The sequence below is a fragment of the Sapajus apella genome, unplaced genomic scaffold (genome assembly GCF_009761245.1).
Source record: "Sapajus apella isolate SASKATOON/1434 unplaced genomic scaffold, GSC_monkey_1.0 scaffold16, whole genome shotgun sequence".
Taxonomy (NCBI): domain Eukaryota; kingdom Metazoa; phylum Chordata; class Mammalia; order Primates; family Cebidae; genus Sapajus; species Sapajus apella.
In genome coordinates this window covers 16,080,194-16,108,133 of record NW_022436956.1, presented here as the reverse complement: position 1 = coordinate 16,108,133, position 27,940 = coordinate 16,080,194, and the positions used below count along the sequence as shown (strand labels likewise).

At 49.5% G+C, this 27,940-nt stretch overlaps 3 protein-coding genes across 7 annotated transcripts; 2 read left to right on the top strand and 1 right to left on the bottom strand.

The window, feature by feature from the left end:
- Window positions 1-950: 950 nt before the first annotated feature.
- Window positions 951-13,924, top strand: VPS11 (VPS11 core subunit of CORVET and HOPS complexes). Its single transcript, XM_032285247.1, has 16 exons — window positions 951-1,264; window positions 2,450-2,598; window positions 2,696-2,831; window positions 3,154-3,317; window positions 4,806-5,053; window positions 6,095-6,296; window positions 6,697-6,848; window positions 8,849-9,035; window positions 9,799-9,945; window positions 10,176-10,364; window positions 10,469-10,630; window positions 10,861-11,000; window positions 11,091-11,293; window positions 11,426-11,597; window positions 13,054-13,276; window positions 13,416-13,924. The coding sequence occupies exons 1-16, from the start codon at window positions 1,078-1,080 to the stop codon at window positions 13,578-13,580; spliced, it is 2,826 nt and encodes a 941-aa protein (XP_032141138.1). The 5' UTR covers window positions 951-1,077; the 3' UTR covers window positions 13,581-13,924.
- A 2,837-nt stretch (window positions 13,925-16,761) lies between these two features.
- On the top strand, window positions 16,762-25,459 carry HMBS (hydroxymethylbilane synthase). 5 transcript variants are annotated; one of them, XM_032285245.1, is made up of 14 exons: window positions 16,762-16,965; window positions 19,982-20,035; window positions 20,342-20,414; window positions 20,786-20,835; window positions 20,923-20,978; window positions 21,386-21,463; window positions 21,694-21,771; window positions 21,895-21,970; window positions 23,038-23,151; window positions 24,061-24,099; window positions 24,339-24,462; window positions 24,696-24,749; window positions 24,872-24,958; window positions 25,047-25,459. In XM_032285245.1, the coding sequence occupies exons 1-13, from the start codon at window positions 16,933-16,935 to the stop codon at window positions 24,913-24,915; spliced, it is 873 nt and encodes a 290-aa protein (XP_032141136.1). In that variant the 5' UTR covers window positions 16,762-16,932; the 3' UTR covers window positions 24,916-24,958; window positions 25,047-25,459. The 5 variants fall into 5 exon arrangements, with proteins under 5 accessions (XP_032141136.1, XP_032141132.1, XP_032141133.1 ...); XM_032285241.1 differs by having other exon boundaries at window positions 16,764-16,965; window positions 24,339-24,458; XM_032285242.1 differs by having other exon boundaries at window positions 16,764-17,032; window positions 24,339-24,458.
- A 330-nt stretch (window positions 25,460-25,789) lies between these two features.
- On the bottom strand, window positions 25,790-27,807 carry LOC116556174 (histone H2AX). The gene has a single exon (XM_032285246.1). It carries the CDS (start codon window positions 27,280-27,282, stop codon window positions 26,851-26,853), a length of 432 nt encoding a protein of 143 aa, XP_032141137.1. The 5' UTR covers window positions 27,283-27,807; the 3' UTR covers window positions 25,790-26,850.
- Between the last annotated feature and the right edge of the window lie 133 nt (window positions 27,808-27,940).

The following is a 27,940-nucleotide window of genomic DNA, read 5'->3' as shown; positions in this document are numbered from 1 at the left end:
TTGAACCTGGGTGGCAGAGATTGCAGTGAGCAGAGATTGTGCCATTGCACTCCAGCCTGGCGACAGAGAGAGACTCCGTCTCAAAACAAAACAAAAACAAAACAACCCACCCAGCTCTCAAAGTTGCCACTTCCAGGTTTTTGCCCAGTTTATGTCCCATACCCTGCCACTATGGAAAGGGGGAGAAAGCCCAGCGTCTTGGGAGTTCCTGCCCCATCAGTACTTCACAGTTTCCTTTTTTTTTCAAGACAAGGTCTCCGGTGTCGCCCAGGCTGGAGTGCAGTGGCACAACCACAGCTCACTACAGCTTCCACCTCTGGGGCTCAACTGATCCTCCCATCTCAGCCTCCCAAGTAGCTGGGACCACAGGTGTGCACCACCATGTCTGGCTCATTTTTGTATTTTTTGTAGAGATGAGGTTGCATCATGTTGCCCGGGCTGGTCTCAAACACCTTGGGCTCAAGCGATCCCCCCACCTCAGCCTCCTAAAATGCTGGAATTACAGACAGGCATGAACCATCGCGCCCAGCTCGTTTCCTGAGGAAACGTTTTGAGCGTCTGTTAGGTGTCATGCGCGCTGACAGGGGGAAACAAAAACGAATATGAGACACTGTGTTTCACAATCTGTCTGGTGGCATACACAAACTTCTAATTTTATTTCTCTTCTCATACAACCGAAAAACTGGTTTAACATGCACTATTTCATTTATGCCCCAAAACATCAAACGTCAAAACATCATTCACTTAGGCACAGCTGGTTACAGTTCATAAGGCGCAGGACATCGCTCATCTTGATCCCCCAGTACACGCGCATTTTAGGAAGAAACTGATCCTCAAAGAGATGAAAGGTCTGTTCTCAAGCATTTTTGCCAGCGAAGTTACAGTTAGATCCAGCAAACTCGCACACTGCAGAGCTAGAACTACCACTCGCGGCCCCGCCCACTCTCCCAGCTGCGGGAAGCTGTCACCCGGACTCTAGAGCGCCCGGGCCCGCGAGCTGCCGGAAGCTGTCGACCACGTGATTTGCTGGTTCGGCTCACGTGACATAGCTCTCGGAGGTGGGGTCCCTTGGCCAAAATGGCAGCCTACCTGCAGTGGCGGCGCTTTGTCTTTTTCGACAAGGAGCTGGTGAAGGAGCCGCTGGGCAATGATGGGGCTGCTCCCGGGGCCGCACCTGCTTCTGGATCCGCTGCTTCCAAGTTCCTTTGCCTCCCTCCTGGCATCACTGTCTGCGACTCAGGCCGAGGGAGCCTGGTCTTTGGAGATATCCTTCATTTGGAGCTGTCTTTTCCCTCCCGGGATCCCGAAGAGATACAGTTAGGATGAAATCTGTTTGTCAGAGGGGTCCGTGCTGCGCGCCTCTTTCCTTTAGCTGGTCGTCCAGAGTTTTTTATGGTTTACGGGAAGAAGGAAGGAAGTCCGTTTCCTAACTTACCAACTGAGCAATCCTGGGCAAGTCGTTTAACCTCTCTGGGTTTTAGTTTCCTTATCTGTAGCAGGAGTGTACATGCCAATTTGACAAGGTTGAGATCAATTTTTAAAAAAATGCAAGTTGGCTTTAAAAGATTAATATGTAAGATGACATGATCTCCCCTGCCCGTTATCACTGGTGAGGAGGTAAATGAGGCTAACAGTTTGCTGCTTTCGTCTTCATGTTGCTGCTACTAAACTCTGGCCTCTTACACTTTTTTTTTTTCTGAGACAGAGTCTCGCTCTGTCACCCACGCTGGAGCACAGTGGCGTGATCTCCGTTCACTGCACCCTCTGCCTCCCAGGTTCAAGCGATTCTCGTGCCTAAGCCTCCCGAGCAGCTGGGATTACAGGTGCCTGCCACCACGCCTGGCTATTTTTGGTATTTTTAGTGATGGGGGTTTTGCCATGTTGGCCAGGCTGGTCTTGAACTCCTGACCTCAGGTGATCCGCCTGCCTTGGCCTCCCAAAGTGTTGGGATAACAGGCGTGAGCCACCGCACCCGGCCTCACGCTTGTTATTTATTTATTTATTTATATTTTTTTGATACGGAGTCTCACCCTGTCGCCCGGGCTGTAGTACAGTGGCGTGACATCGGCTCACTGCAACTTCCGCCTCTTCGGTTCAAGCGATTCTCCTGTCTCAGCCTTCCGAGTAGCTGGGATTACAGGCATGTGCCACCACATCCAGCTAATTTTTGTATTTTTAGTAGAGATGGGGTTTCACCATGTTGGCCAGGATGGTCTCCATCTCTTGACCTTGTGTTCTGCCAGCCTCGGCCTCCCAAAGTACTGGGATTACAGGCATGTGCCACTGCTCCTGGCCTGGCCTCACTCTTTTTAAGATAGGAAGTTCCATGAGATGATATGTGGGAAAATCCATGAAAATTTTAGAGTTATATGCATGTAATTGTTACCTGAATTCTGGTCTGAATATAAGTATCTCTCCTTGGAAAGGAGGCTCCTTCACTACCCTGCACATATGGAAGGCCAGATCTGGTTCTTGCCACGTTCCCTACAGCTTACAGGCTTCCAGGCCTATAAACTACGGGTGACACACCTGTACCAACTGAAGCAACACAATATTCTGGCATCTGTTGGAGAAGATGAAGAGGGCATCAACCCTTTGGTGAGTCCCAGTAAAGAAATGGGAAAGATCTAGAAGCTTGGGAATGATTTTTTGTTGGAGGGTGACTAGCATTTACACTTCTGAGGTCTGTCCACAGGTTAAGATCTGGAACCTGGAGAAGAGAGATGGCGGCAATCCACTCTGCACTCGAATCTTCCCTGCTATTCCAGGAACAGAGCCAACTGTTGTATCTTGTTTGACTGTCCATGAAAATCTCAACTTTATGGCCATTGGTAAACAGAAGGCAAAGCTAACACTCCTAGATTCATTATAGATTTTCTTCAAAGTTGCTTCTGCATCTCATCTTTAATGTTTTTGCGAGACCACTTTGTATTGAACAGAGGTCTTTGAGATATTAAAGTTTGGAAGGGGAAGGCTTTTAATTTTGTTCTTTGAAAATGAGTCAGCGAGTACCAATATTCAGGTTAACCCTTAGAAAGGTTGGGTATACAGAGAAAACTTGTCACTTCTGAGTGCCTCAAGTGGTCTTTTTTCCCCCTCTCCCCTTCCTGATCTTTTCAGCCTCACTGAAGTAATTTTCTTGTTCTCCCACAGGTTTCACAGATGGCAGTGTTACTTTGAACAAAGGAGACATCACCCGGGACCGGCATAGCAAGACCCAGATTTTGCACAAGGGCAACTATCCTGTTACTGGATTGGCCTTTCGCCAAGCAGGAAAGACCACTCACTTGTTTGTTGTGACAACAGAGAATGTGCAGGTATGACCAAGGCCTCAACTCTTAGGAGCAGGCAGGAAGGGCTTTTCCATTGCTCAGGGGGATAGGGTAAGGAACTGACAGGGAAGGTGGGATTGTTAAATATTAATCATATCATTTGAATCATTTTCCTAGCTTTGTATTTTATTTCTTTGCCTAGGAAACCGGGAAGAGTTAGACTCTGGGCTTGTACTAAAAAGATGTCACTTTTATTTCCTTTTTTTTTTTTTTGAGATGGAGTCTCACTGTGTAGCTCAGGCTGGAGTGCAGTGGCGAGATCTTGACGCACTGCAGCCTCCATATCCCAGGACATAGGCCACCGTGCCTGGCCATGAATTTTATTTCTAACTACCTTTTTTTTTTTTTTTTTCTTGAGACAGGGTCTCGTTGTGTCACCCAGGCTGGAGTGCAGTGGCACTGTCTCAGCTCACTGCAACCTCTGCCTCCTGAGCTCAAGCGATCCTCCTGCCTCAGCATCCTGAGTAGCTGGGATTACAGGCACATACCACCATGCCTGGCTAATTTTTGTATTTTTTGTGGATACGGGGTTTCACCATGTTGCCCAGGTTGGTCGTGAATTCCTGGGCCTAAGCAATCTACCTGTCTCAGACTCCCAAAGTGCTGGGATTACAGACATGAGCCACTGCACCAGCCTATTTCTTTTCCTTTTTTTTTTTTTTTTTTTGAGACGGAGTCTTGCTCTGTTGCCAGGCTGGAGTGCAGTGGTGCAATCTCAGCTCACTGCAACCTCTGCCTCCTGGGCTCAAGCCATTCTTCTGCCTCAGCCTCCTGAGTAGCTGGGACCATAGGCACGTGCCACCACACCCGGCTAATTTTTGTATTTTTAGTAGAGACAGGGTTTCACCATGGCCAGGATTGTCTTGATCTCTTGACCTTGTGATCCGCCCGCCTCAGCCTCCCCAAGTGCTAGGATTACAGGCTTGAGCCACCACGCCTGGCCTGCACCAGCCTATTTCTAACTAACCTTTAAAATGACATATTGGACAAGTATCTTTATCTTTCTTGTTCCTGGGGCCCCAGATTTACAATAGTCTACTCTGTCAGGAATACTCTTTTTTTTTTTCTTTAAAAAAGACTGGGTTTCACTATGTTGGTCAGGCTGGTCTTGAACTCCTGACCTCAGGCGATCTGCCTGCCTTGGCCTCCAAAGTGCTTGGATTACAGGCGTGAGCCACCACACCCAGCTCAGGAATACTCTTGATAAAACAGTAGAAGATTATTGCATTTCTCTTACTTGAAGAATTTCTGTACTAGGTAGCGATAATATAAACAGAGAAAGAAAATGTGGTCCCTGGTTATATATTTAGTAGATGGGTGATGGTTAATGAAGAAGGCCGCAGCCAAGAGAAAGTTTTAGAATGCTAAGAGGGAAAAAAGAGAGAGAGCCAGTATGGAAATGGGAATACCTTTGTAAAGCCTTAGTGCTACCTCCTCAAAGGAGCCTGTTAACCCCTTTCTTACTTCTGGCAGTCCTATATAGTTTCTGGAAAAGACTACCCTCGTGTGGAGTTGGACACCCATGGGTGTGGCCTGCGCTGCTCAGCCCTAAGTGACCCTTCTCAGGACCTGCAGTTCATTGTGGCCGGGGATGAGTGTGTCTACTTGTACCAGCCTGATGAACGTGGGCCCTGCTTCGCCTTTGAGGGCCATAAGCTCATTGCCCACTGGTTTAGGGGCTACCTTGTCATTGTCTCCCGTGACCGAAAGGTTTCTCCCAAGTAAGTACTCCAGCGAGAAGGGACAGGGAGAGGGCTGGACTTGTTCCCTTGAATCTGCCTGATTTTAAAATCCTAATGCCTGGATCCTGCCAATCTCCTGCTTTGGTGTTACATAGATGACACTTCCTTTTTTTTTTTGAGATGGAGTCTCGCTCTGTCACCCAGGCTGGAGTGCAGTGGCATGATCTCGGATTACTGCAACCTCCACCTCCTGGGTTCAAGTTATTCTTCTGCCTCAGGCTCTTAAGTAGCTGGGATTACAGGCATGTGCCACCATGCCCAGCTACTTTTTGTATTTTTAGTAGAGGCAGGATTTCACCATGTTGGTCGGGCTGGTCTTAAACTCCTGACCTCAACTGATCTGCCCACCTTGGTCTCCCAAAGTGCTGGGATTACAGGCATAAGCCACTGCGCCCAGCCGGCAACACGTATATCTAGAGTCATTTATGACATTTTTACTGAAAAATGGTGTTTTTGCTGCAGATGTTTGCTACATAGCCTTAGTATACTAGAATGCTCCAGGAAATTTGGACCTTTTTTTTTTTTTTTTAACTCTTTTGTCAAAATAAGTTGGGCAGAGGAACAAAGAATTCAGTAGTGAAGAAATTAGAACATGCTGGGAAATGTAGGACACAGGTTTTTTGTTTTGTTTTGGTTTTTTAAGGGGTAGGTTGGGTGTTCTGCATGATGGAAGAACTCCCTGTTAGATGCTGGTTTGTTTTGCTTTCGTTCAGCTGCAGGCACAATGTTTTACATATACCATGTATTAGATGATTATTTTCTAAATGAATGGATATCTGAATGTACTTAATTTTCTAATCTGTTGCTTGGGTTAATTATAGGATCCTAAAGGGTAAGATCAGGTCTGTATGTTCTCTTTCTACAGCTACTGGCACAATGCTGCATGTTATGGGATGAGAGGGATCAAAGAGGTGACTTGTGCTGGGTGGAATGGGCACCAAAGTTATCATGGGAAAGGAACTCAAGGGGAGATAAAACCGAGATGGTCCAAATAACTGGTGATTTTTCTTTCCTATACAGGTCAGAGTTTACCAGCAGGGACTCACAGAGCTCCGACAAGCAGATTCTAAACATCTATGACCTGTGCAATAAGTTCATAGCCTATAGCGCTGTCTTTGAGGATGTAGTGGATGTGCTTGCTGAGTGGGGCTCCCTGTATGTGCTGACGCGGGATGGGCGGGTCCACGCACTGCAGGAGAAGGACACACAGACCAAACTGGAGGCAAGGCCACCAGCCTTCCAGAGCTGGCCATAGGCACTTAGAAGCAGCTACAGGAGTAGGTTCCCCAAGTCATATTGGCCAGGGTGTTTCCCTCCCTGTGGGTCCCAACCTTACTCAGCTTCCTTAGGGTAGGATTATAAGGAAAATGGCCTGAAATGGAGCTTTAGAGGGAAGTAATGGCTGGGAGCCTGAGCCCACTCTAAGGGTTCACATTGTTTCCTGAGAACCTTAAGAAATAAGGTGATACTGATCTTGGGGGTATCTGGGAGCTCTTGCTTCATCTAGGATCTAGGCAGATCAGAAATGCAGGACTTTCTGTTTTGTGTGTTGTGGGCATATTTTTGGAAAGTGTCTTCTCAGGACCGCTTCTACCAACTTTCTAATCTCTTTTCCCTTCTAGATGCTGTTTAAGAAGAACCTATTTGAGATGGCAATTAACCTGGCCAAGAGCCAACATCTGGACAGTGATGGGCTGGCCCAGATTTTCATGCAGTATGGAGACCATCTCTACAGCAAGGGCAACCACGATGGGGCTGTCCAGCAGTATATCCGGTCAGTCTGGAGGCACTTTGGGATATGGCTGTGAATGCAGGGACAAACAGCTAGATAGCTAAAGCCCATCCATGCTCCAGGTAGGGGCTAGAACTCTACCAGGAACTGTTTTTGTTTTTGATTTTTTTTTTAATTTGAAAAAAATTTTTTTTTTTTTTGAGATGGAGTCTCGCTCTGTCACCCAGGCCTGGAGTGCAATGGTGCGATCTTGGCTCACTGCAACTTCCACCTCTCGGGTTCAAGTGATTCTCCCGTCTCAACCTCCTGAGTAGCTGGGATTACAGGCACACGCCACCACACCTGACTAATTTTTTGTATTTTTAGTAGAGACGGGGTTTCATTGTGTTCTCTGTGCTGGTCTCAAACTCCTGAGCTCAGATAATCCACCCGGCTCAGCTTCCCAAAGTGCTAGGATTACAGGCATGAGCCACTGTGCGTGGCCTTTTAAAATTTTATTTGCAGGAACTATGATGCCTTAAATGAGAGGACAAGATTCCTTGTTAAAAAGGCAATTTTAGGGTCAAATATTATATGACCAGTATGCAGCTGAGCTGATGATTACCTCTTCTTTTAAACCTTAGTTTGGCTTTTTTAAATATTCATTTTGACTTGGTTCTTTAAGGGGGAAAAGGTATTCATCTCTTGCTTCCATAATTCCTTCCCTCAGTACTAATACTTTGAATTTTCTGCCTTGAGAAGGGGTTTTAGAAACCTGTCTAAGACTGGGGTGCAGTGGCATGTGCCTGTGATCCTGTCCCTTGGGAGACCAAGGTGGGAGGATTACTTGAGACCAGGTGTTCAAGACCAGTCTAAGCAACATAGCAAGACCCCATCTCTAACAATAAATAAATAAATAAAATTTAAAAATATGGCCAGGCGCAGTGGCTCATGCTTGTAATCCCAGCACTTTGGGAGATGGGGTGGGTGGATCACTTGAGGTCAGGAGTTCAAGACTAGCCTGGCCAGCATGGCAAAACCCTGTCTCCACTAAAAATGATAATAGTAATAATAATAATAATAATAATAGGCCGGGCATGGTGGCTCATGCCTGTAATCTCAGCACTTTGGGAGGCCGAGGCAGGTGGATCACCTGAGGCCATGAGTTCAAGACCATCCTGCCCAACATCATGAAACCCTGTCTCTACTAAAAACACAAAAATTAGCCAGGTATGGTGGCGGGCACCTGTAATCCCAGCTACCCAGGAAGCTGAGGCAGGAGAAGCACTTGAACCTGGGAGGGAGAGGCTGTAGTGAGCCAAGATTGCGCCATTGCACTCCAGCCTGGGCAACAGAGTGAGACTCCATCTCAAACAAACAAAAATAATAATAATAATAATAATAGTAATAAAAAATAAATTAATTAAACTAAAAAATAATAGGAAAAATAACTAAAAATACAAAACAAAACAACAACAAATAATAATATAAAAAGAGACCTGTCTAGGCCAGGTGTGGTGGCTCACACCTGTAATCCCAGCACTTTGGAAGTTTGAGGGGGGTGGATCATGAGGTCAGGAGATCGAGACCATTCTGGCCAACATGGTGAAACCCCGTCTCTACTAAAAATACAAAAATTGGCTGGGTGTGGTGGTGCGTGCCTGTAATCCCAGCAACTTGGGAGGCTGAGGCACGAGAATCACTTGAACCCAGGAGGTGGAGGTTGCAGTGAGCCAAGATTGCACCACTGCACTCCAGCCTGGCAACAGACTCTGTCTCAAAAAAAAAAAAAAAACCTGTCTAGCCTCTTCCCCTTCTCTTTAGAATTCCTATTTTTAGCCAAATTTAAGAACCAGTGCTCTGGAGCCTTGCTACTCAGTGTGGTCCACAGTCTAGTAGCACTGATATTACCTGGGACTTTGTGGGAATGTAGAATCTCAGGCCCCACTCCAGACCCACTGAAATAGAATTTGCATTTTGAGAAGATCTGCAAGTGATTCCTGTGTACATGAGTTGGAGAAGTACACTGATTCAGATGCTATCTGGTGCACATGTCTCCCTAGAACCATTGGAAAGTTGGAGCCATCCTATGTGATCCGCAAGTTTCTAGATGCCCAGCGCATTCATAACCTGACTGCCTATCTGCAGACCCTGCACCGACAATCCCTGGCCAATGCTGACCATACCACCCTGCTCCTCAACTGCTATACCAAGCTCAAGGACAGCTCGAAGCTGGAGGAGTTCATCAAGGTGCAAGATAGTGTTGGTGGGGGAGTCCTGGAGGCACCACTGGGCATGAGGTGTCTCCAATGGGACTTGTTCTGCTTCAGCAAGACACAGGGAGAGGAAAGGGCTGACCTTATTTGGGCATCAGCATGCTTTACCCTATAAATGGGGAAGAAGAGTGGCCGTTTCTGTTAGTTCTGTGCCATCTCCCCTCGTTTCATGATTCTAGAACTTCCCCCGGTATCTAAACTCTGGGTAGTGGCACTGGGGAAGCCCTGTCCCTAGCAGTATCTCTCTAATGGTAGGGGCAGAGGAAATCTTTAGTCAGAAACTCTCACAGGTGGGCCAGGCGCAGTGGCTCAAACCTGTAACCCCAGCACTTTGGAAGGCTGAGGCGGGTGGATCATGAGGTCATGAGATCAAGACCATCCTGGCCAACATGGTGAAACCCCATCTCTACTAACAAATACAAAAATTAGCTGGGCATGGTGACGCGCACCTGTAGTCTCAGCTATTCGGGAGGCTGAGACAGGAGAATTGCTTGAATCCAGGAGGCAGAGGTTGCAATGAGCCGAGATCGTGCCACTGTCCTCCAGCCTAGTGACAGAGTGAGACTCCGTCTCAAAAAAAAAAGAAACTTCCCACAGGTTGTCTAGCATAATATTTTCAAAGCATGATATCACTTTATTATACCATCTTAGGAATCTGTCTGAAAGTCAGATGACTTTCCTCTCCCTTCTCTAGTCACCTCTAGTCTGAGACATTTTGTCTCATGTCTCCCTGGCAGACAAAGAGTGAGAGCGAAGTCCACTTTGACGTGGAGACAGCCATCAAGGTTCTCCGGCAGGCTGGCTACTACTCCCATGCCCTGTATCTGGCAGAGAACCATGCACACCATGAGTGGTACCTGAAGATCCAGCTAGAGGACATTAAGGTAGGTGAGACTCTGTCTTTTTTTCCCCAACAGACAGGGTCTCACTATGTTGCCCAGGCTGGACTTGAATTCCTGGGCTCAGGTGATCCTCCCACTCCATCCTCCTGAGTAGAGATGAGACTCTAAACTTGGGCACAGCCCTGTTTTTGAAGACATCCCCAGAATAATGAAAGTGCTTCCTGGTGGCTGAAGCAGGGGTATGCACTACTTTGCCCTTTTCCTTTCCACAGAATTATCAGGAAGCCCTTCGGTACATTGGCAAGCTGCCTTTTGAGCAGGCAGAGAGCAACATGAAGCGCTATGGCAAGATCCTCATGCACCACATACCAGAGCAGACAACTCAGTTGCTGAAGGGACTTTGTACTGATTATCGGTCCAGCCTTGAAGGCCGCTGCGATAGGGAGACCCCAGGATGCAGGGTGAGGCTGCAAGGAAGAGCTTCAGACAGTGGGGATCACCTTAGGGGCTTCCTGTATACCTTGCCCACTCATTCAGCCTCCTCTTTCCTCCCTTGCCATCCTAGGCCAACTCTGAGGAGTTCATCCCCATCTTTGCCAATAACCCACGAGAGCTGAAAGCCTTCCTAGAGCACATGAGCGAAGTGCAGCCAGACTCACCCCAGGGCATCTACGATACACTCCTTGAGCTGCGACTGCAGAACTGGGCCCATGAGAAGGATCCACAGGTAAGGCCTGGTCAGGGTTGTGGGAGAAAAGACAGTTCATGTCATCTGCATTCTTCATTTTTGGTAGCTGCCTTTTGCTGCATTCCTTAGACCAGTAACACCTTACCTTGGAGGTCAGCGGTCCTCTGTGAAGAGGAAATTGACTGAGGGAAAGAGTTGACTGGCCTTGTCCCAAGAGATCTTGTGATTTTCCCTTTTTGTCCAGCAGCTCTGCCCTCCTTCCTCTCTAGGTCAAAGAGAAGCTTCACTCAGAGGCCGTTTCCCTGCTGAAGAGTGGTCGCTTCTGCGACGTCTTTGACAAGGCCCTGGTCCTATGCCAGATGCACGACTTTCAAGATGGTGTCCTTTACCTCTATGAGCAGGGGAAGCTGTAAGAGTTTGGGGAATTTCAGGGAAAGGGGAAGAATCCAAGTCATTTTCCAGACACAGCCACTGAGGTCTGCCCTCGCCCCGGCTGCAGGTTCCAGCAGATCATGCACTACCACATGCAGCACGAGCAGTACCGGCAGGTCATCACCGTATGTGAGCGCCACGGGGAGCAGGACCCCTCCTTGTGGGAGCAGGCCCTCAGCTACTTTGCTCGCAAGGAGGAGGACTGCAAGGAGTACGTGGCAGCTGTCCTCAAGCATATCGAGAACAAGAACCTCATGCCACCTCTTCTAGGTACTTGGGAAGACAGAATGGGTGGGTGACAAGCTGCTGACCGCTGGGCTGTGTAGCAGGGGCCCTTCAACTCTGTTCAGAGTGTGCTACATGCGGTTCATTGTCTTGTTTCCTCTTGGACCCCAATCTCAGTGGTGCAGACCCTGGCCCACAACTCCACAGCCACACTGTCCGTCATCAGGGACTATCTGGTCCAAAAACTACAGAAACAGAGCCAGCAGATTGCACAGGATGAGCTGCGGGTGCGGCGGTACCGGGAGGAGACCACCCGCATCCGCCAGGAGATCCAGGAGCTCAAGGCCAGGTACCCGGGGCATGGCTATGTGGAGGAGTCCAGGGTATAACTTGCTCTTCAAAGGGTGTTACTAAGTACTTTCCATAGAGGATTCTGTGGAGCGCTTTTGAGCATTTTGATTCTTCAAGATGTGTTTTAATGGAGGAATTCCAAAAAGTGGTTTATTACGTAGATCATTATACTGGGCTTTGAAGGATATTATTTTGTAGCAGGTACTTTTCATTCTTTATATGCCCGTGTTTTACCTTTTCTAAACACATCCATGTTGTTGTTGGAAGCCATTCTATTTGTTTTCTTTTTTGAGACAGGATCTTACTCTTGTCACTGAGGCTGGAGTGCAGAGGCACGATCACAGCTCACTACAGCCTTGACCTCCCTGGGCTCAAGTGATCCTCTCACCTCAGCCTCCCAAGTAGCTGGGATTACAGGCGTGCACCACCCCACGCCTAGCCTATTTTTGTATTTTTAGTAGAAATGGGGTTTACAATGTTGGCCAGGCTAGTCTTGAACTCCTGGCCTCAAGTCATCTCCTTCCTCGACCTCCCAAAATGCTTGGATTACAGGCATGAGCCACTGTGCCCAGCCATAATTGCAACTCTTAAATCTTACCTGCCCTTAATATTCTGTAAAATATTTATGAGAGAACAACAATTTTTTCATTCTATAAATACTGAGCCTCTGATATCCCAAGCACTGTTCTGAACAGCACAGACAAAAAGCCCTGCCTTCATGGAACTTTATGTTTTAAAAGAGACAGACAGCAAACATGTTAAATAGGCAAACTTTTTTTTTTGAGATGGAGTCTTGCTCTGTCTCCAGAGTGCAATGGCGTGATCTCGGCCCATGGCAACCTTCACCTCCCAGGTTCAATTGATTCTCCTGCCTCAGCCTCCCGAGTAGCTGGGATTACAGGTGCCCGCCAACATGCCCGGCTAATTTTTTATTTTTGTAGTGACAGGGTTTCACCATGTTGGCTAGGCTGGTCTCGAACTCCTGATCTCATGTGATCCACCCACCTTGGCCTCCCAAAGTGCTGGGATTACAGGTGTGAGCCACTGTGCCTGGCCAAATAGGCAAACTTTTGTAGTATGTTAGGTGGTGATTGAAGAAGGGGAGTTGGGGAAGGAGTGTGTTAACAAGTTTAGAGAAGGTGGCTTGGAAAGGCCTCACTGAAAGGGTCACATCTGAGTACAGACCTGAAAGAGAATTTAGTGGCAGCTGTGAAAATGGAAAGAGAGGAAACAATCCCTGGGCTGAGTTGGCCTTGTTGGGAGCATGCTGAGACTCACTGCAGATCCAGGGCTGTTGTAGTCATTTGACTCCCTCAAGGCGGTAAGAAGAGCAGGGCAGGGCCTGGCGACCTTACCAGGGACCTTGCCGCATCCACTTCAGCTGCCTTTCTCATCCTTGACTCTTGACCTTGCCCTCACTTTTGCCACTCATCTCTGGTCTTTCTTGCCTGTAGTCCTAAGATTTTCCAAAAGACCAAGTGCAGCATCTGTAACAGTGCCTTGGAGTTGCCCTCAGTTCACTTCCTGTGTGGCCACTCCTTCCACCAACACTGCTTTGAGAGTTACTCTGAAAGTGATGCTGATTGCCCCACCTGCCTCCCTGAAAATCGGAAGGTCATGGATATGATTCGGGCCCAGGAACAGAAACGAGATCTCCATGATCAATTCCAGCATCAGGTGAGAATGAGTGGGCTAGATGGGCCAGGGGATTCCCACCAGTGTCACAGTCACTGGAGGGCTGGTTTCCTTATCTCCTCCTCATTTAAGAAATAAGCACTTTGGTTCTGATTCTTACTCCTTCCCTCCTCTACTGCAGCTCAAGTGCTCCAATGACAGCTTCTCCGTGATTGCTGACTACTTTGGCAGAGGTGTTTTCAACAAATTGACTCTGCTGACCGACCCTCCCACAGCCAGACTGACCCCTAGCCTAGAGGCTGGGCTGCAGCGTGACCTCCTCATGCACTCCAGGAGGGGCACTTAAACAGCTTGGAGGAAGGCGTGGGCAACAGTGGAGTACCGAAAGGACAGATACAAGGGGACCTGGGCAGGCGTTACACAGAAGGCTGGCTGACATGCCCAGGGCTCTGCTCTCATCTAATGTCACAGCCCTCAGAACTAAAGGAGACTTCTTTCCCTGCCTTCTTATTTAGCTAGCCTGCCATTCCTCCTCTTGACTAGCAGTTTAGATCATTCCAGATCAGTGGGGGAGGGCACCTCAGCAACCTCTGAGTGTGGACAATAGCTGCTTTATTCTCTAAGAGCACCAGGCTGTGCTTGGGTCCTTGCTCTCAGAGTCTATAAATAAAAGAATATAATGATTTGGGAGCTTATGGATTTTTTTCTGGGGACTTCCTGGTGATTCTTAACTGCATGATGGACTTCCTTTCCTCTGCACTCCTAGAGTTCCACTTCCCTCCTATGGTGGGTGGTCTTGAAGATCAGTCTTGTTCCGGTAATGGGTGGGGCCTGTGGCATCGAGTACAGTTCAGTTTACTGAAGAACCTCAGCAAAGAACCTAATGACTGAGCTCCAGGAGCACTCTGGACTGAGACCCCCAAAACAGCTCTTGCCGGTCTCTGTGACTCTAGTGTGGGCAAAATACTCAAGCAGGAGGCAGATTCTGGTAGGAAGCTTTGGTCTTAACCTACGTTAATAATGGGTAGGTTGGTGTCTTACTGTACTTAGTACCAGATGATAAACAGGATAAAAGGTCCTTTCTGGAAACATCTTTCCCTCTTTGAAATTGTCCGCTAAAGTTTATGTTGCCAGGTGTCCCTGTGTAATTTGGGTGGCGCTGGCTGTCAGAAAATTGCTCCTATTGTTTTTTTCCCCACAACCTCACCTAATTTCATCTCCTGTGTTGTTTAATTGGAGGATATAAGTTTGATATTGTGGTTTAGGTGGTATTTAGGATTGGCATGGGCTGGGCATGGTGGTTCATGCCTGTAATCCCAACACTTTGCAGGGCTGAGGTGAGAGGATCGCTTGAGCCCAGGAGTTCAAGACCAGCCCAGGCAACATAGTTGAGACCCTGTCTGTGCAAGAAATAAAAATAAATTAGCCCAGCCTGGTGGCACTTGCCTATCGTCCCAGCTACTCAGGAGGCTGAGAAGAGGTGGGAAGATCGCTTCAGCCCAGGAAGTTGAGGCTACAGTGAGCCTTGATCACGCCACTGCACTCCAACCTGGGTGACAGAGACCCTGTATCCAAAAGGAAAAAACACTGGCAGTATTGTAGCTGCTGAGTAGACTTTGGATCCGCTGACCTGGGTTCAAATCCTAGCTGTGCTGGTTGCCTTAGGGTACATCTTACCTTCTCAACCTGTTTTTTCGTTTTTAAATATATTTTTTATTTTCAGTGGATTTGAGGGGAACAGGTGGTGTTTGGTTATGTGAATAAGTTCTTTAACAGTGATTTCTGACATTTGCTGCCCATCACCCAAGCAGTGTACACCGTCCCAAATGTGTAGTCTCTTATCCCTCATCCGACTCCCACCCTTTCCCCCTCAACCTCTTTCTTCATCTGTACATTAAGAGTTGTAACACCTACCCTGTATAGCTATCATGAAAGCCTAAAGAGCAAATAGGTATTAGTTTTTTATACAGTGCTCAGCACATGGGTGATTTTTTTTTCCCCTTAAGACATGGTCTCAGCTGAGCACAGTGGCTCATGCCTGTAATCCCAGCACTTTGAGAGGCTGAGGTGGGTGGATTGCCTGAGGTCAGGAGTTCGAGACCATCCTGACCAAAATGGTGAAACCTCATCTCTACTAACAATACAAAAACTAGCCAGGAGTGGTGGCGGGTGCCTGTAATCCTAGCTACTCAGGAGGCTGAGGTGGGAGAATCGCTTGAACCTGGGAGTTGGAGGTTGCAGTGAGCCAAGATTGCACCATTGCAGCCTGGACAACAAGAATGAAACATCGTCTCAAAAAAAAAAAAAAAAAAAAAAAGGTCTCACTCTGTCATTCAGGCTAGAGTGCAGTGGCACCATCACAGCTCACAGCTGCCTCGGCCTCCTGGGCCCAAGCAGTCTTCCCACCTCAGCCTCCCGAGTAGCTGGGACTACAGGCATGTGCCGCTACATCTGGCTCTTTTTGTATTTTTTGTAGAGATGAGGTTTTCACCATGTTGCCCAGGTTGGTCTCAAACTCCTGGGCTGAAGCAATCCTCATGCCTTGGCCTCCCAAAGTGCTGGGATTATAGGTGTAAGCCATTACACCCAGCTAGGTGATTATTAATAATCATGACTGTTAATTAAGTTCATGGGAAAGCACTTTTCCTATTAAGCCCTGTTCTCACTAACATGTATGTAGTGTTTGTGTTGCCACTCCAGTTACTTTTAGGCATGATCTTTAATCTCTCTGAACCAGTTTCCTCATTTTAAGAACTGAAATGCTGGCTGGGCCAGTGGCTCACACCTGTAATCCCAGTACTTTGGGATGCCAAGGTGAGATGATCACTTTAGTCCAGGAGTTTGAGACCAGTCTGAGCAACACAGTGAGACCACCTCCCTGCTGTCTCTACAAAACATTTAAAAATTAGCCCGACGTGGTGGTGCCCACCTATAGTCCTAGCTGCCTGGGAGGCTGAGGTGGGAGGCTAGCTGGAGCCTGGGAGGTCAAGGCTGCAGTGACCCATGATCATGTCATTGCACTCCAGTCTGGGGACACAGTGAAACCCTGTATAAAAAAAAACAGAGGCCTGTAATCCCAGCACTTTTGGAGGCCGAGGCGGGCGGATCACCTGAGGTCAGGAGGTCCAGAACGGCTTGGCCAACGTGGTAAAACCCCGTCTCTACTAAAAATATAGAATTAACCGGGTGTGGTGGTGCATGCCTGTAATCCCAGCTACTCAGGAGGCTGAGATAGGACAGTCGCTTGAACCCGGGAGGCGGAGGTTGCGGTGAGGCGAGATCGCGCCACTGCACTCCAGCCTGGGCAACAAGAGTGAAACTCTGTCTCAAAACAACAACAACAAAACAACAACAGGAAAATGCAGCCTACTTCAGGGTTGTGGCAAAGCTAAGTTTGAACAGAGCAAAGGAATCGCCATAGAAGCTGTACCACTTGCTCATGCCACAGCTGTGGAACGGAGAGGTTGAATGTGAAGGTCTACTCTGCCGCAAAGTTCCAATTCCCGCCCAGAGGGAGGCACCTCCCCTTAAAGGGAGGGCGCCGGAAGTGACGCGAAGCCCTGCGGAGACCAGGAGTCCGACTGTAGGACGAGCTCGGGGCCCACGTGTTCCCGGTGCTCGCTGGCCGGAGCCCCCGGCTTCCCAGGGCCGGGGGACCTTAGCGGCACTCGCACATAGCCTACTTCCCGAGCGGAGCCATGTCTGGTAACGGCAACGCGGCTGCAACAGCGGTGAGTGCTGAGCCGGTGACCAGCACACTTTGGGCTTCTGGACGAGCCTTGCAGCGATTGGCCTCAGGTTGCCATCCTCCGTCGTCTATTGGTCGGAACGGCTATCCATTTTTTTTGTCCGAATAGTTTTTAAAGGGCCAGTTGCCCTTCGGAAGGAATGGGGAAATCAGAGAACGGTGGTACTAGGTTAAGAGTGAAAGGATTGTCTGGAACAGAACAGCGTTCCTGCGGGCATCTGGGTGGGATTCCTGTCAGGCCTGGGATGCATGGCTCTAGATTTAGTGACCCAGACCACAAATGTTCGTCTACACAGACGGGGCCCTTTCACTTGAGGCTGGGCCGAGTCGGATGCAGATGCGGCATCTTTGGGAAGACACGTTCCACTTTTGATTCAGAGGAGAGAGCATAAGCCAAGCCTCCGAACTGCAAACAAACGTCTTGGAAGTGTGCCTTCTCTCTTTTTCTATTGTAGTGGTCTCCCAGCTACAGCCAACTCTCCAATCCCCAGCTGAGATACACCCACTGAATTACTACTGTGGGTTGGAGGCCACCGTGGGCCTTCCCATTACTAGCCTGCCTGCCAAGCTCTGGACTTGTGCACAGGCAAACTGCAGAGTTGTTGGAAGTCACTGCCAGCCTGAGATAAGAAAGAGATGGGGAGCTGCTTATCTCCCCCTGTCCAGCCAATTGGTGAGGGGTGGGATTCTTTGCTCGTGCAGTCATTCCAGAGTCCTGGACTAGGAATAGGAAGATCTGAATTGTAGCCCCAACTCTCTACCCTTTATTAGCTGTGTGACACTGGGCAAGTCATCTCACCCCTCGGTGCCACTATTTGCTTCTGTAACATGGTGCCAAAGGTGCCTGTCTTGTCTACTTGATAGGATTGTTGAGAAGACAACAATATGCAAAAGCAATAGCTTCAACATAGAAGTGCTCAGTGTTTTATTTTTTAATGAAATGGTTTGACTTGAATATGCTGTGCACATTCAATGATTTTAAGGAATTATTTGAACCTGGTAGTTCTGGGACCTCAGATTCCTTCCTGTAGGCTCCCTGTGTCCCAGAATTTTGGTGGCCACGTTTAGTATTTCAAGCCTAGCCTAATTTGCAAAGGGTATCCCAGGGTTGATTTATTGGAGTGACCACATGGAGTAGACCAGAGTCTAAGGGCAACAAGCTGTCACCTGCTGCAGCAATAGAGGCCCCAGATGTCTGGGTGCAAAAGAACTCCACAGCACCCTGGCCAATATGGTGAAACCCCATCTCTACTAAAAATATAAAAATTAGGCCAGGCATGGTGGCTCACGCCTGTAATCCTTGCACTTTGTGAGGTCGAGGCAGGTGAATTGCCTGAGCTCAGGAGTTCAAGAACAGCCTGGGGAACACAATGAAACCCTGTTTCTACCAAAAATACAAAAAATTAGCTGGGCGTGGTGGCATACGCCTGTAATCCCAGGTACTCGGGAGGCTGAGACAGGTGAATCGCTTGAACTTGGGAGGTAGAGATTGCAGCGAGCTGAGTTCGCACCATTGCACTCCAGCCTGGGCAACAGGCAAGACTCAGTCTCAAAAAAATAAAAATAAAAATAAAAATTGGCCGGGAGTGGTGGCTGACGCCTGTAATCCAAGCACTTTGGAGGCTAAGGCGGGTGGATCACCTGAGGTCAGGAGTTCAAGACCAGCCTGACCAACATGGTGAAACCCCATCTTGAAAAAAAAAAGGAAAAAATAAATAAATAAAAATTAGCCAGGTATAGTGGCATGCGTCTCTAGTCCCAGCTTCTTGGGAGGCTGAGTCAGGAGAATTGCTTGAACCTGTGAAGTGGTGGTTGCAGTTAGCTGAGATTGTGCCACTGCACTCCAGCCTGGGCAACAGAGCAAGACTCTGTCTCAAAAAAAAAAAAACAAAAAGGGTGGGGGGAGAAAAATAAACAAATGAATAAATAAAAAGGAACTCCATAGGATGAACATCCCAGATCAGGGAATGTCAACAGTATCAGTATCTACGGTGGCCACTGTCTGATGTAGAAAGAAATGGGACCTCCGTCTTAGACTGAAGAATTCAGTTCTACCTACTTGGCAGTGAATACTTTTGTCCAAGGTACTCTGGCAGGAGGAAGAGGCGTGTCCTTTTGAGTTCTTGGCTTGGGCTCTGGCCTCCCAATATTTCCTTCTTGGTGAAACCAGGGCAGCACTCTAGGTGAATGAATGTTAGGCAGTGTGGCCTCATATGGAATATCTGAGGCAGAAGAAACCTGAGTCCAAACCTCTTCACTTTATAGATGAACAAACAGATCCTGTTGGGACAATGTACCCAAGGTCACCCAGCCAAGAGGCTGAGCAGGACTGTACATCAGATCTGTTTACTTCAGACCTAATGTATGCAGTCCAGCCAGATTAAGGAACCCTTAATACTGTCCGCTTTCCCCGTTCTGAAATCTTCATCTTCTTGAGTTATTTTGCAGCCAGACATCTGGGTCTCTTGCTGGAGAAGGTGGCAGCTTGCTGTTTTTAGACTCTAGTCTACTCCATGTGGCATCTTGATGGCACTGAAATTTTGTCAAGTGCCTCGTCTGTTGTAGATAATGAATCTGTCCTCCAGTGACTCAGCACTGGTTCCCCAGTGTGGTCCTGGCTCCCCTGCCCCTGCCAGCTGCAGGCCCCACCCTCCCTGTGGCCAGGCTGATGGTCCTTATCTCTTTACCCACCTGCTGTGCACCACACTCCCACTGACAACTGCCTTGGCTTCAGGGCTCAGTGTCCTGGTTACTGCAGTGACAGCAACAACAGATCCTACTGTTGCCTCCCTCTGGTCTCTGCTTCTGTGGGTCCCTGAGGAAGGCAGAAGAAACTGAGGAAGGTTAAAGGGACCAGCCTTGGAGTATTTTCCCACTCTGAGACTCAGTTGGCTACAGGCTGAGTTCTTTTCTTCCAAGCCAGTGATTCTGGTTCTTGGACAAGGTGGTGAGGAACACAAGGAACAGAGGGAACTGTGACCTGGGAACTTTTTCTGCAGGAAGAAAACAGCCCAAAGATGAGAGTGATTCGTGTGGGTACCCGCAAGAGCCAGGTAAGTGCAGGAGCCCGGGTGGAGGAGGTTTGCTGGAACAGCTGTGATGCTCACAGCATCACAAATTGGGGGACTCAAAGGGTTGGTTCCTAGCATGGAGGAGGTGGCGTGGCTGGGCGGAGGAATGGCAGATTACATTCTATGGCAAGATCATCCCTGGGCTGGGAAAATTGTTGGAGTGCAGATGACTCCCAAGCCCCTTCTCATTCCCAGATGGAAATTCCAGTCCCTTCAGCATCTGCCTAAGCTATGAGAGTCTGAGCAGTGGCTGGGAAGGGCAGGACTAATTGAAATCTCTACCCCCAGCTTGCGCGCATACAGACAGACAGTGTGGTGGCAACACTGAAAGCCCTGTACCCTGGCCTGCAGTTTGAAATCAGTGAGTTTTCTGGAAAGGAGTGGAAGCTAATGGGAAGCCCAGTATCCCAAGAGGGGAGAAAACAGCATTTCTGGCTTTGCCTATGACTAAAGCTTGTCCCACTGCCCTGAGAATCCCTCTTGGCTGCTCCCAGCTCCAAAGGTGCTTTCCTCTGAATACCCCTAGCTCTGACTACCTGTGTTAGCCTGGCATTTAACATCTTGAGCTTTGGGTCTTTTTTATGAGTGTTTCTGGTCTTCTGCTCGATTGTACATACTTAGAGGGCAGGGATCAGGGCTTACATGCCTCTGTCCCTATCATGAATTGTAACACAGTGCTGGCCTCAGTAAATGTTGATCAATGAGCACCTGATTGATTGACTCTCTCCTCAGTTGCTATGTCCACCACAGGGGACAAGATCCTTGATACTGCACTCTCTAAGGTAACATCATCTTCCCCCCAGTAGTGGTGTCCCCACTCTTCTTTCCTTCCCTCAAGGGATTCACCCAGGCTCCTTCTTGCCCAACAGATTGGAGAGAAGAGCTTGTTTACCAAGGAGCTTGAACATGCCCTGGAGAGGAATGAGTAAGTAAAGATAGGAGTGTGGTGCCACCTGCCCCCCACCCTGGTCTCTTGCTGGGACCCTAGTATGTTAGGTCTATTGCAGGGACCCCGATGTCAGCTAGGCTGCTGGGCTTAAACCCTTAGAGAGGCTGAAGGTGGCTCATAGGTGGGTTTTTTCAGCCTTCAGAAAAGGAGAGTGTCTTGGTTGTGAGCCATCTGGCTGCCTGGACTGCAAGAATGGCTGGGGGAGGGAGGGTAGGAGGCAGGGTGAGAGGAGAGCAGGTTTCAGGCTCCTGAGGTCTTGGGAAGGCATGCTTCCTGAACTGCCCTAGGCTCCACCACTGAAGTAGACCCAGGGATGGGCGGAGAAGGGGTGAAGGCTGGCTGCTCATACACTTTCTCTTTGCTCCCGTCTCCCATCTTTGTAGAGTGGACCTGGTTGTTCACTCCCTGAAGGACCTACCCACTGTGCTTCCTCCTGGCTTCACCATAGGAGCCATCTGCAAGTAAGAGTCTTGCAAGTAAGGGGGCCTGGGCAGTGGTAGGCATCATGTGAACCTTTGCCTTTCCCTTTGGGACCTGACCCTCTGCTTCGGGCTTATCTCCTCTGCCCTGAGGAGTGTTGATTGGTGGCAGAAAACTCAGGAAATACCAGTGAGTTGGCAATCGAGAGAGAGTAGAGGTGATCTAAACTGAAATGTCTTCCCTCATTTTATGCCCTTCCCTCATCCCCCAGGCGGGAAAACCCCCATGATGCTGTTGTCTTTCACCCAAAATTTGTTGGGAAGACCCTAGAAACTTTGCCAGAAAAGAGGTAAGTGGGGCCTGGATAGGCAGCTCGGTGGGATGTGCCCAAAGATGGAGGGATGGGAGGAGGAGAGGAAAGAAACAGTGACACCCTAGTGTTAAAATCTCATTGTAACCTCTCTCTTGGCAGTGTGGTGGGAACCAGCTCCCTGCGGAGAGCGGCCCAGCTGCAGAGAAAGTTCCCACATCTGGAGTTCAGGAGCATCGTATCCTTTTAGAAGAGGGATGGGGGCAGCAGCCAAGGGAAAAAACAAGGTCTAGAGGACTCTGGGAGTCCTGAGAGTGGGAAGGGGCTTCCAGCTAGCAGCACACGGGGTCAGTGGTCTGTCTTTCCTTCCATCCACTCATCTGTCCACTCATTTATAGTCTAATGTTTTCTTAGCCCCAGGCAAGTGCTTGGAATGCAAGGCATTGGGGATAATGGTGAGCAACATAAACATTGCCCCTGCATATGAAGAGTTTACTTTTTATTTAGGGATAATGCAGTTATACTGAACAGTGACTGCTTCTGAAGGGATAGAGAGTACCTCTTTATTTTTTTAGACAGAGTCTTGCTCTGTCGCCCAGGCTGGAATGCAGTGGCGTGATCTCTGCAACCTCTGCTTCCTGGGTTCAAGCAGGCCTCCTGCCTCAGCCTCCCAAGTAGCTGGGATTATAGGCACCTGCCACCATGCCTGGCTAAGTTTTGGATTTTTAGTAGAGACGGGGTTTCACCATGTTGGTCAGACTGGTATCAAACTCCTGACCTCCGGTGATCCACCAGCCTCTGCCTCCCAAAGTGCTGGGATTACAGGCTAGAGCCACCACGCCCGGCCGGTACTTCCATTTTTATATGCTCTTATGTTGTTTTGACTTTTACAATGAATATGTAGTACATTTCATAAAACTAAATTTAAAAATAGTATGTGCTAAGTGAAGTTGTGAATTTTTTGGAAACTTCTAGTTGGAACATCTAAACACAGAAATCTGGGGGTCAGGGAAGGTTTCTCAGAGGTCTTGTAAACTTGGGCAAGTTATTTAGCCTTCCTATGTCATTTTCCTCATCTATAAAGTGGGGGTAATAATACTACCTTCCTCGCAGGGCTGTTGTGAAGATGAAATGAGCTGACATATGGAGAGCACATTTAGAGCAGTGTCTGGCATGTAGTAAGTATGATATAAGTGTTAGCTGATGAATGAAAGTCAGCCAGCTAGAGAGGTTAAGACTCAGGCAGAGGGAACGTCATGAAGCCCCAGATTGCCCGACACTATGGTCCTTAGCAACTCTCCACAGCGGGGAAACCTCAACACCCGTCTTCGGAAGCTGGACGAGCAGCAGGAGTTCAGTGCAATCATCCTGGCAACAGCTGGCCTGCAGCGCATGGGCTGGCACAACCGGGTGGGGCAGGTAGGGGCTGCCCCTATCCTCTCCCCAGTTTGTCTGCGTCTCCTTTCTGCCTTACATCATACCCAGTTTAGGATTTTTAGACTTTATGACTGTGTGAAAGCCGTACACATTCAGTAGAAACTGTACTTTGAGTACCCAGCCATTCTGTTTTTTACTTTCAGTATAGTATTCAATCAATTACATGAGATTCAACACTTTATTGTAAAATAGGCTTTGTGTCAGATGATTTTGCCTGACTATAATAGGCTACTTGTTAAGTGTTCTAAAAACATATAAGGTAGGCTAGGTGTAGTAAATGCATTTTCAGCTTATGTTTGCAACTAACAATGGGTTTATCATGATGTAACCCCACTGTAAGTTGAGGACCATCTGTCTTCACTTCTTGACCATCCCACCTCTAACACCACAAGCTAGGAAGATTGCAAATCAGAGGCCAGACTCTAGGCATTCATGGAGAAAATTTACAAAAAAAAATAAATAAATAAAAAATAATAAAAAAGGGCCGGGCGCGGTGGCTCACGCCTGTAATCCCAGCACTTTGGGAGGCCGAGGCGGGTGGATCACGAGGTCAAGAGATCGAGACCATCCTGGTCAACATGGTGAAACCCCGTCTCTACTAAAAAATACAAAAAATTAGCTGGGCATGGTGGCGTGTGCTTGTAATCCCAGCTACTCAGGAGGCTGAGGCAGGAGAATTGCCTGAATCCAGGAGGCGGAGGTTGCGGTGAGCCGAGATCGCGCCATTGCACTCCAGCCTGGGTAACAAGAAAGAAACTCCGTCTCAAAAAAAAAAAAAAAAAAAAAAAAGGACAGACTCACACTCAGGTCTACCGAGGCTTTCTAGATTACAGGGAACCCCCCAACTCACTGCCATGTCCACCCTTCTGACTACCTGTTCTGCCTCCACAGATCTTGCACCCTGAGGAATGCATGTATGCTGTGGGCCAGGTATACTTGACCAGGGAAGCCACATGTTGACATACCCCTTCCCTTTGTTCTCAGCCAAGAAGTTGGTCTCACAACCTTCTGCATCTGCTTCCTCAGAATAGTATTCTCAGGGAGGGGCAGGCCTTGGGATTCTACCAGTCCGGAAGACCCTGGGGAGCAAGTAGATAGAGGTGTTCCCATGCTTGGTGCCATTGGTTGGGGAAAATCAGGCCTGATGTCCTAGGGTGTTTTTCCATCAGGGGGCCTTGGGTGTGGAAGTCCGAGCCAAGGACCAGGACATCTTGGATTTGGTGGGTGTGCTGCATGATCCCGAAACTCTGCTTCGCTGCATCGCTGAAAGAGCCTTCCTGAGGCACCTGGTAGGTAGGACCTGTGCTCCACCTGTGGAGGGCTGGGGACTTGGAGAGCTGGGAATGGTGGTGGGGAGATTTCTCACATGAATGCTTTGTATATAGTGCTAACTCATTCTTGTTGAATGTTGTGTATGGAGAGGACCAGGTATGGGCCCACAGTTGCCTTTTCAGTGGTGTCCTCAGGTCTGTGGTCACAGGGTGGTATTAAGAGCCCTTGGAGCTCATAGCAACTTCTCATTGCAGGAAGGAGGCTGCAGTGTGCCAGTAGCTGTGCATACAGCTATGAAGGATGGGCAAGTAAGCAGGGGAAAATGGGTGGAAAGGCAGGGAAGGGAGGACTGTGGCATTTCTTCCTGTGCATCCAGGCTTCTAAGCAGTCCCCTCTCATACTGTATTGAGGCAACTGTTTTCTTCCCCAGCTGTACCTGACTGGAGGAGTCTGGAGTCTAGATGGCTCAGATAGCATACAGGACACCATGCAGGCTACAATCCATGTCCCTGCCCAGGTACCAAAGCTGAAGGGTGAGGGGGGTAATAAACAAGAGTGCATGTAATCTCTCTTGTTCTCACCAAATCCCACCTCCACTCATACAGCATGAAGATGGCCCTGAGGATGACCCACAGCTAGTAGGCATCACTGCTCGGAACATTCCGCGAGGACCCCAGTTGGCTGCCCAGAACTTGGGCATCAGCCTGGCCAACCTGTTGCTGAGCAAAGGAGCCAAAAACATCCTGGATGTTGCACGGCAGCTTAATGATGCCCATTAACTGGTCTGTGCGGCATGCCTGGGTTGCTGCTGTCCAGTACCTATTCTCATGCTAGCTGAGAAGCAATTACCCCAGGAGACTGAACAGCAGGGTCCAAGCCTTCCAGGGATTTGCCACACCATGAGGACTTGATGACTGCCTTGCCTCCTCAGTATGTGGGGGCTTCATCTCTTTAGAGAAATCCAAGCCACAGCCTTTGAATGTAACCAACTCTACTAATAAACCAGCTCTGAAGGTGCTTTTTGTTTTTCTTTTGTGGGGTGGGCAGGAAGATATGAACAAACACAAAGCCCTTTCACCCTTACTTCTGAGGCTGGGACTTTTGCCCAAAGTTCTCCTGGAACATCCTTTCTGCTTCTGCCTCAATAGTTTTCATTTCACACAGAATAAATTGTCTCCCAGAAACACTGAGAAACAGAGCCATAGTCTTAAATTCCTATGGTTTGTCCCTTCTCTAGTTAACAGTAGAGCCTATTTTATTGCATGGTCCCTCCCACCCCCACTATCTCGGGAAGGTATACAAAGTCACTAATTCTACACCCTCTTGCAAAATGAAAACAAACGCTCCATTTAAAAAAGAAACAATCCTTTAATAAAATTAGTCCATCTAAAACTCCCCAATGCCTCAGGTTCTAGTCTTGGAAGGGTTAGCTGCAAAATTCCAGTTCGGAAGCCAACAGAGGCTCAGTCCAGAAAGGGATTAACCAACTTGTGCTGGTATCTAGGTGCTTGGATTGCCGAGTCGAGTTTGCTGGAAGGGAAATGGGGCAGCGTGGGGAGGCCTGACAGGCCTGGCTGCCAGTTGGCTTCTGCGAAAACGACTCTTGCTGTCCACATAGCCAGCCGTGAAGCCGAACTGCAGACCTCTACCCTCCCCCAAATGTCCTCCTAGGAGGCAGTCACTCGGGAGGAAGATGTGCCTGTTACCAAGTGTTTCGTCCCGGCCCCAGGGCAGACCTATGAATGAAGATGGAGATCTGACGTGAAAAGCCTGAGTCCTGGCCGCAGAGGGGGCGCCAGACGGAAATCAGCGAGCGTATCTCTCCCTCCAAAGCCTCCAGGCCAGCGGCCACGTCTGGAAGTCCTGGGCTAAGCACCACGACGGGGGAGGACCAGATGCCCCGGCTGCAGCTGCCGAGGGACTCACTCACCTTCAGGGCCGCCGGCCTCTCGGCCTGGGCTGCCCACCTCGGCCCTGCGTCAGAGAGGAAGGCTAAGTCTTCCAGAAGGTGCTGCGGCCTCCCCGCAGCCCCTCAGCGACTCAGGATGGGGCGGCTGAGTCACGAGCGCCGAGGCGGGCAGGTGCTGCGTCGCCGGTCTCCCCCCGGCAGGCTCGGGTCCTCCGCACCACGGCGGTCACCGAAGAGCGCCCCAGCCCTACCGGAGACCGGCCGGCGGACTTGGCAGGGCCCGAGGCCGACGCGGCAGGGGGTGCGGGCCAGGAGCGGGGGCGGACGGGGACTCCAGGCCGGGCGGCGGGCGAGGGGAGGGGAAGGGAGGCGAGAGCCGCGGCCCGCTTGCTCCGCAGTTTGAAGTGGCTCAGCTCTTTCCGTGAGGGCGGTGGTGGCCCTTAAAAGGGCCTTTGTGGTGGCATGGGGAGGCCTGGCGGCCGGCCGCGACGCGGGCCCTCTTAGTACTCCTGTGAGGCCTGGGTGGCCTTCTTGCCGCCCGAGGGCGCCTTCGGCCCCACGGTGGCGCTGGTCTTCTTGGGCAGCAGCACGGCCTGGATGTTGGGCAGAACGCCTCCCTGGGCGATCGTTACGCCGCCCAGCAGTTTGTTGAGCTCCTCGTCGTTGCGGATGGCCAGCTGCAGGTGGCGGGGGATGATCCGCGTCTTCTTGTTGTCGCGGGCCGCATTGCCCGCCAGCTCCAGGATCTCAGCGGTGAGGTACTCCAACACTGCCGCCAGGTACACTGGCGCGCCGGCGCCAACGCGCTCGGCGTAGTGGCCCTTCCGCAGCAGCCGGTGTACGCGGCCCACGGGGAACTGGAGGCCGGCACGCGACGAGCGCGACTTGGCTTTGGCGCGGGCCTTGCCGCCAGTCTTGCCGCGGCCCGACATGCTAGCGAGGTAGACCGGTGAAGCGCAACGGCTCAGAGACAGCACGACAAACACCCTCCGCAGTCCAACTACTGTCGTGCGCGCGCGCGCCGAGAGGCCGTCTTTATAACCCCCAGGACACACCTCCGCACCCTCCTGATTGGCTATTTTCTCCAGTACCCTCCTCCGATTGGTTGCGATTAACCCTTGGGTGTCGCGCCTCTACTGAGGTAGCGCGCCCGTTGATTGGTCGAATTTGAAAACCTTTTGCCCGGGGAGAAAAGGCGAGAAGGAGGGGTAGCGCGGAGACGGCCAACCACCCGCGAATGTAGCCAATCCTTGTAAAGCGCGCGAGATTTAAACGGTACAGTCAGAAACCAGAAGCTGAAGACAAAAGGGGTGAAGTCTGAGGACACCTAGAAAGCTTCTGGGAAATTGTGCTGGCGTAGGAATTTTAAAGGACAGGGGTCAATACTACAGCTACCGCTGCCTCCTTTTCCATGCCAGGTCACCCTTCTCCTACCTGGCAAAGGGAGAATGGGAAAGGGAAGAAATGAGACCCCTTAATGTTTTTTCTTTTTTTTTTAATAGACGGGGTCTCGCTGTGTCACCCAGGCGGGAGTGCAGTGGTGTGATCTCGGCTCACTGCAGCCTCGAACTCCTGGGCTCAAGGGATCTT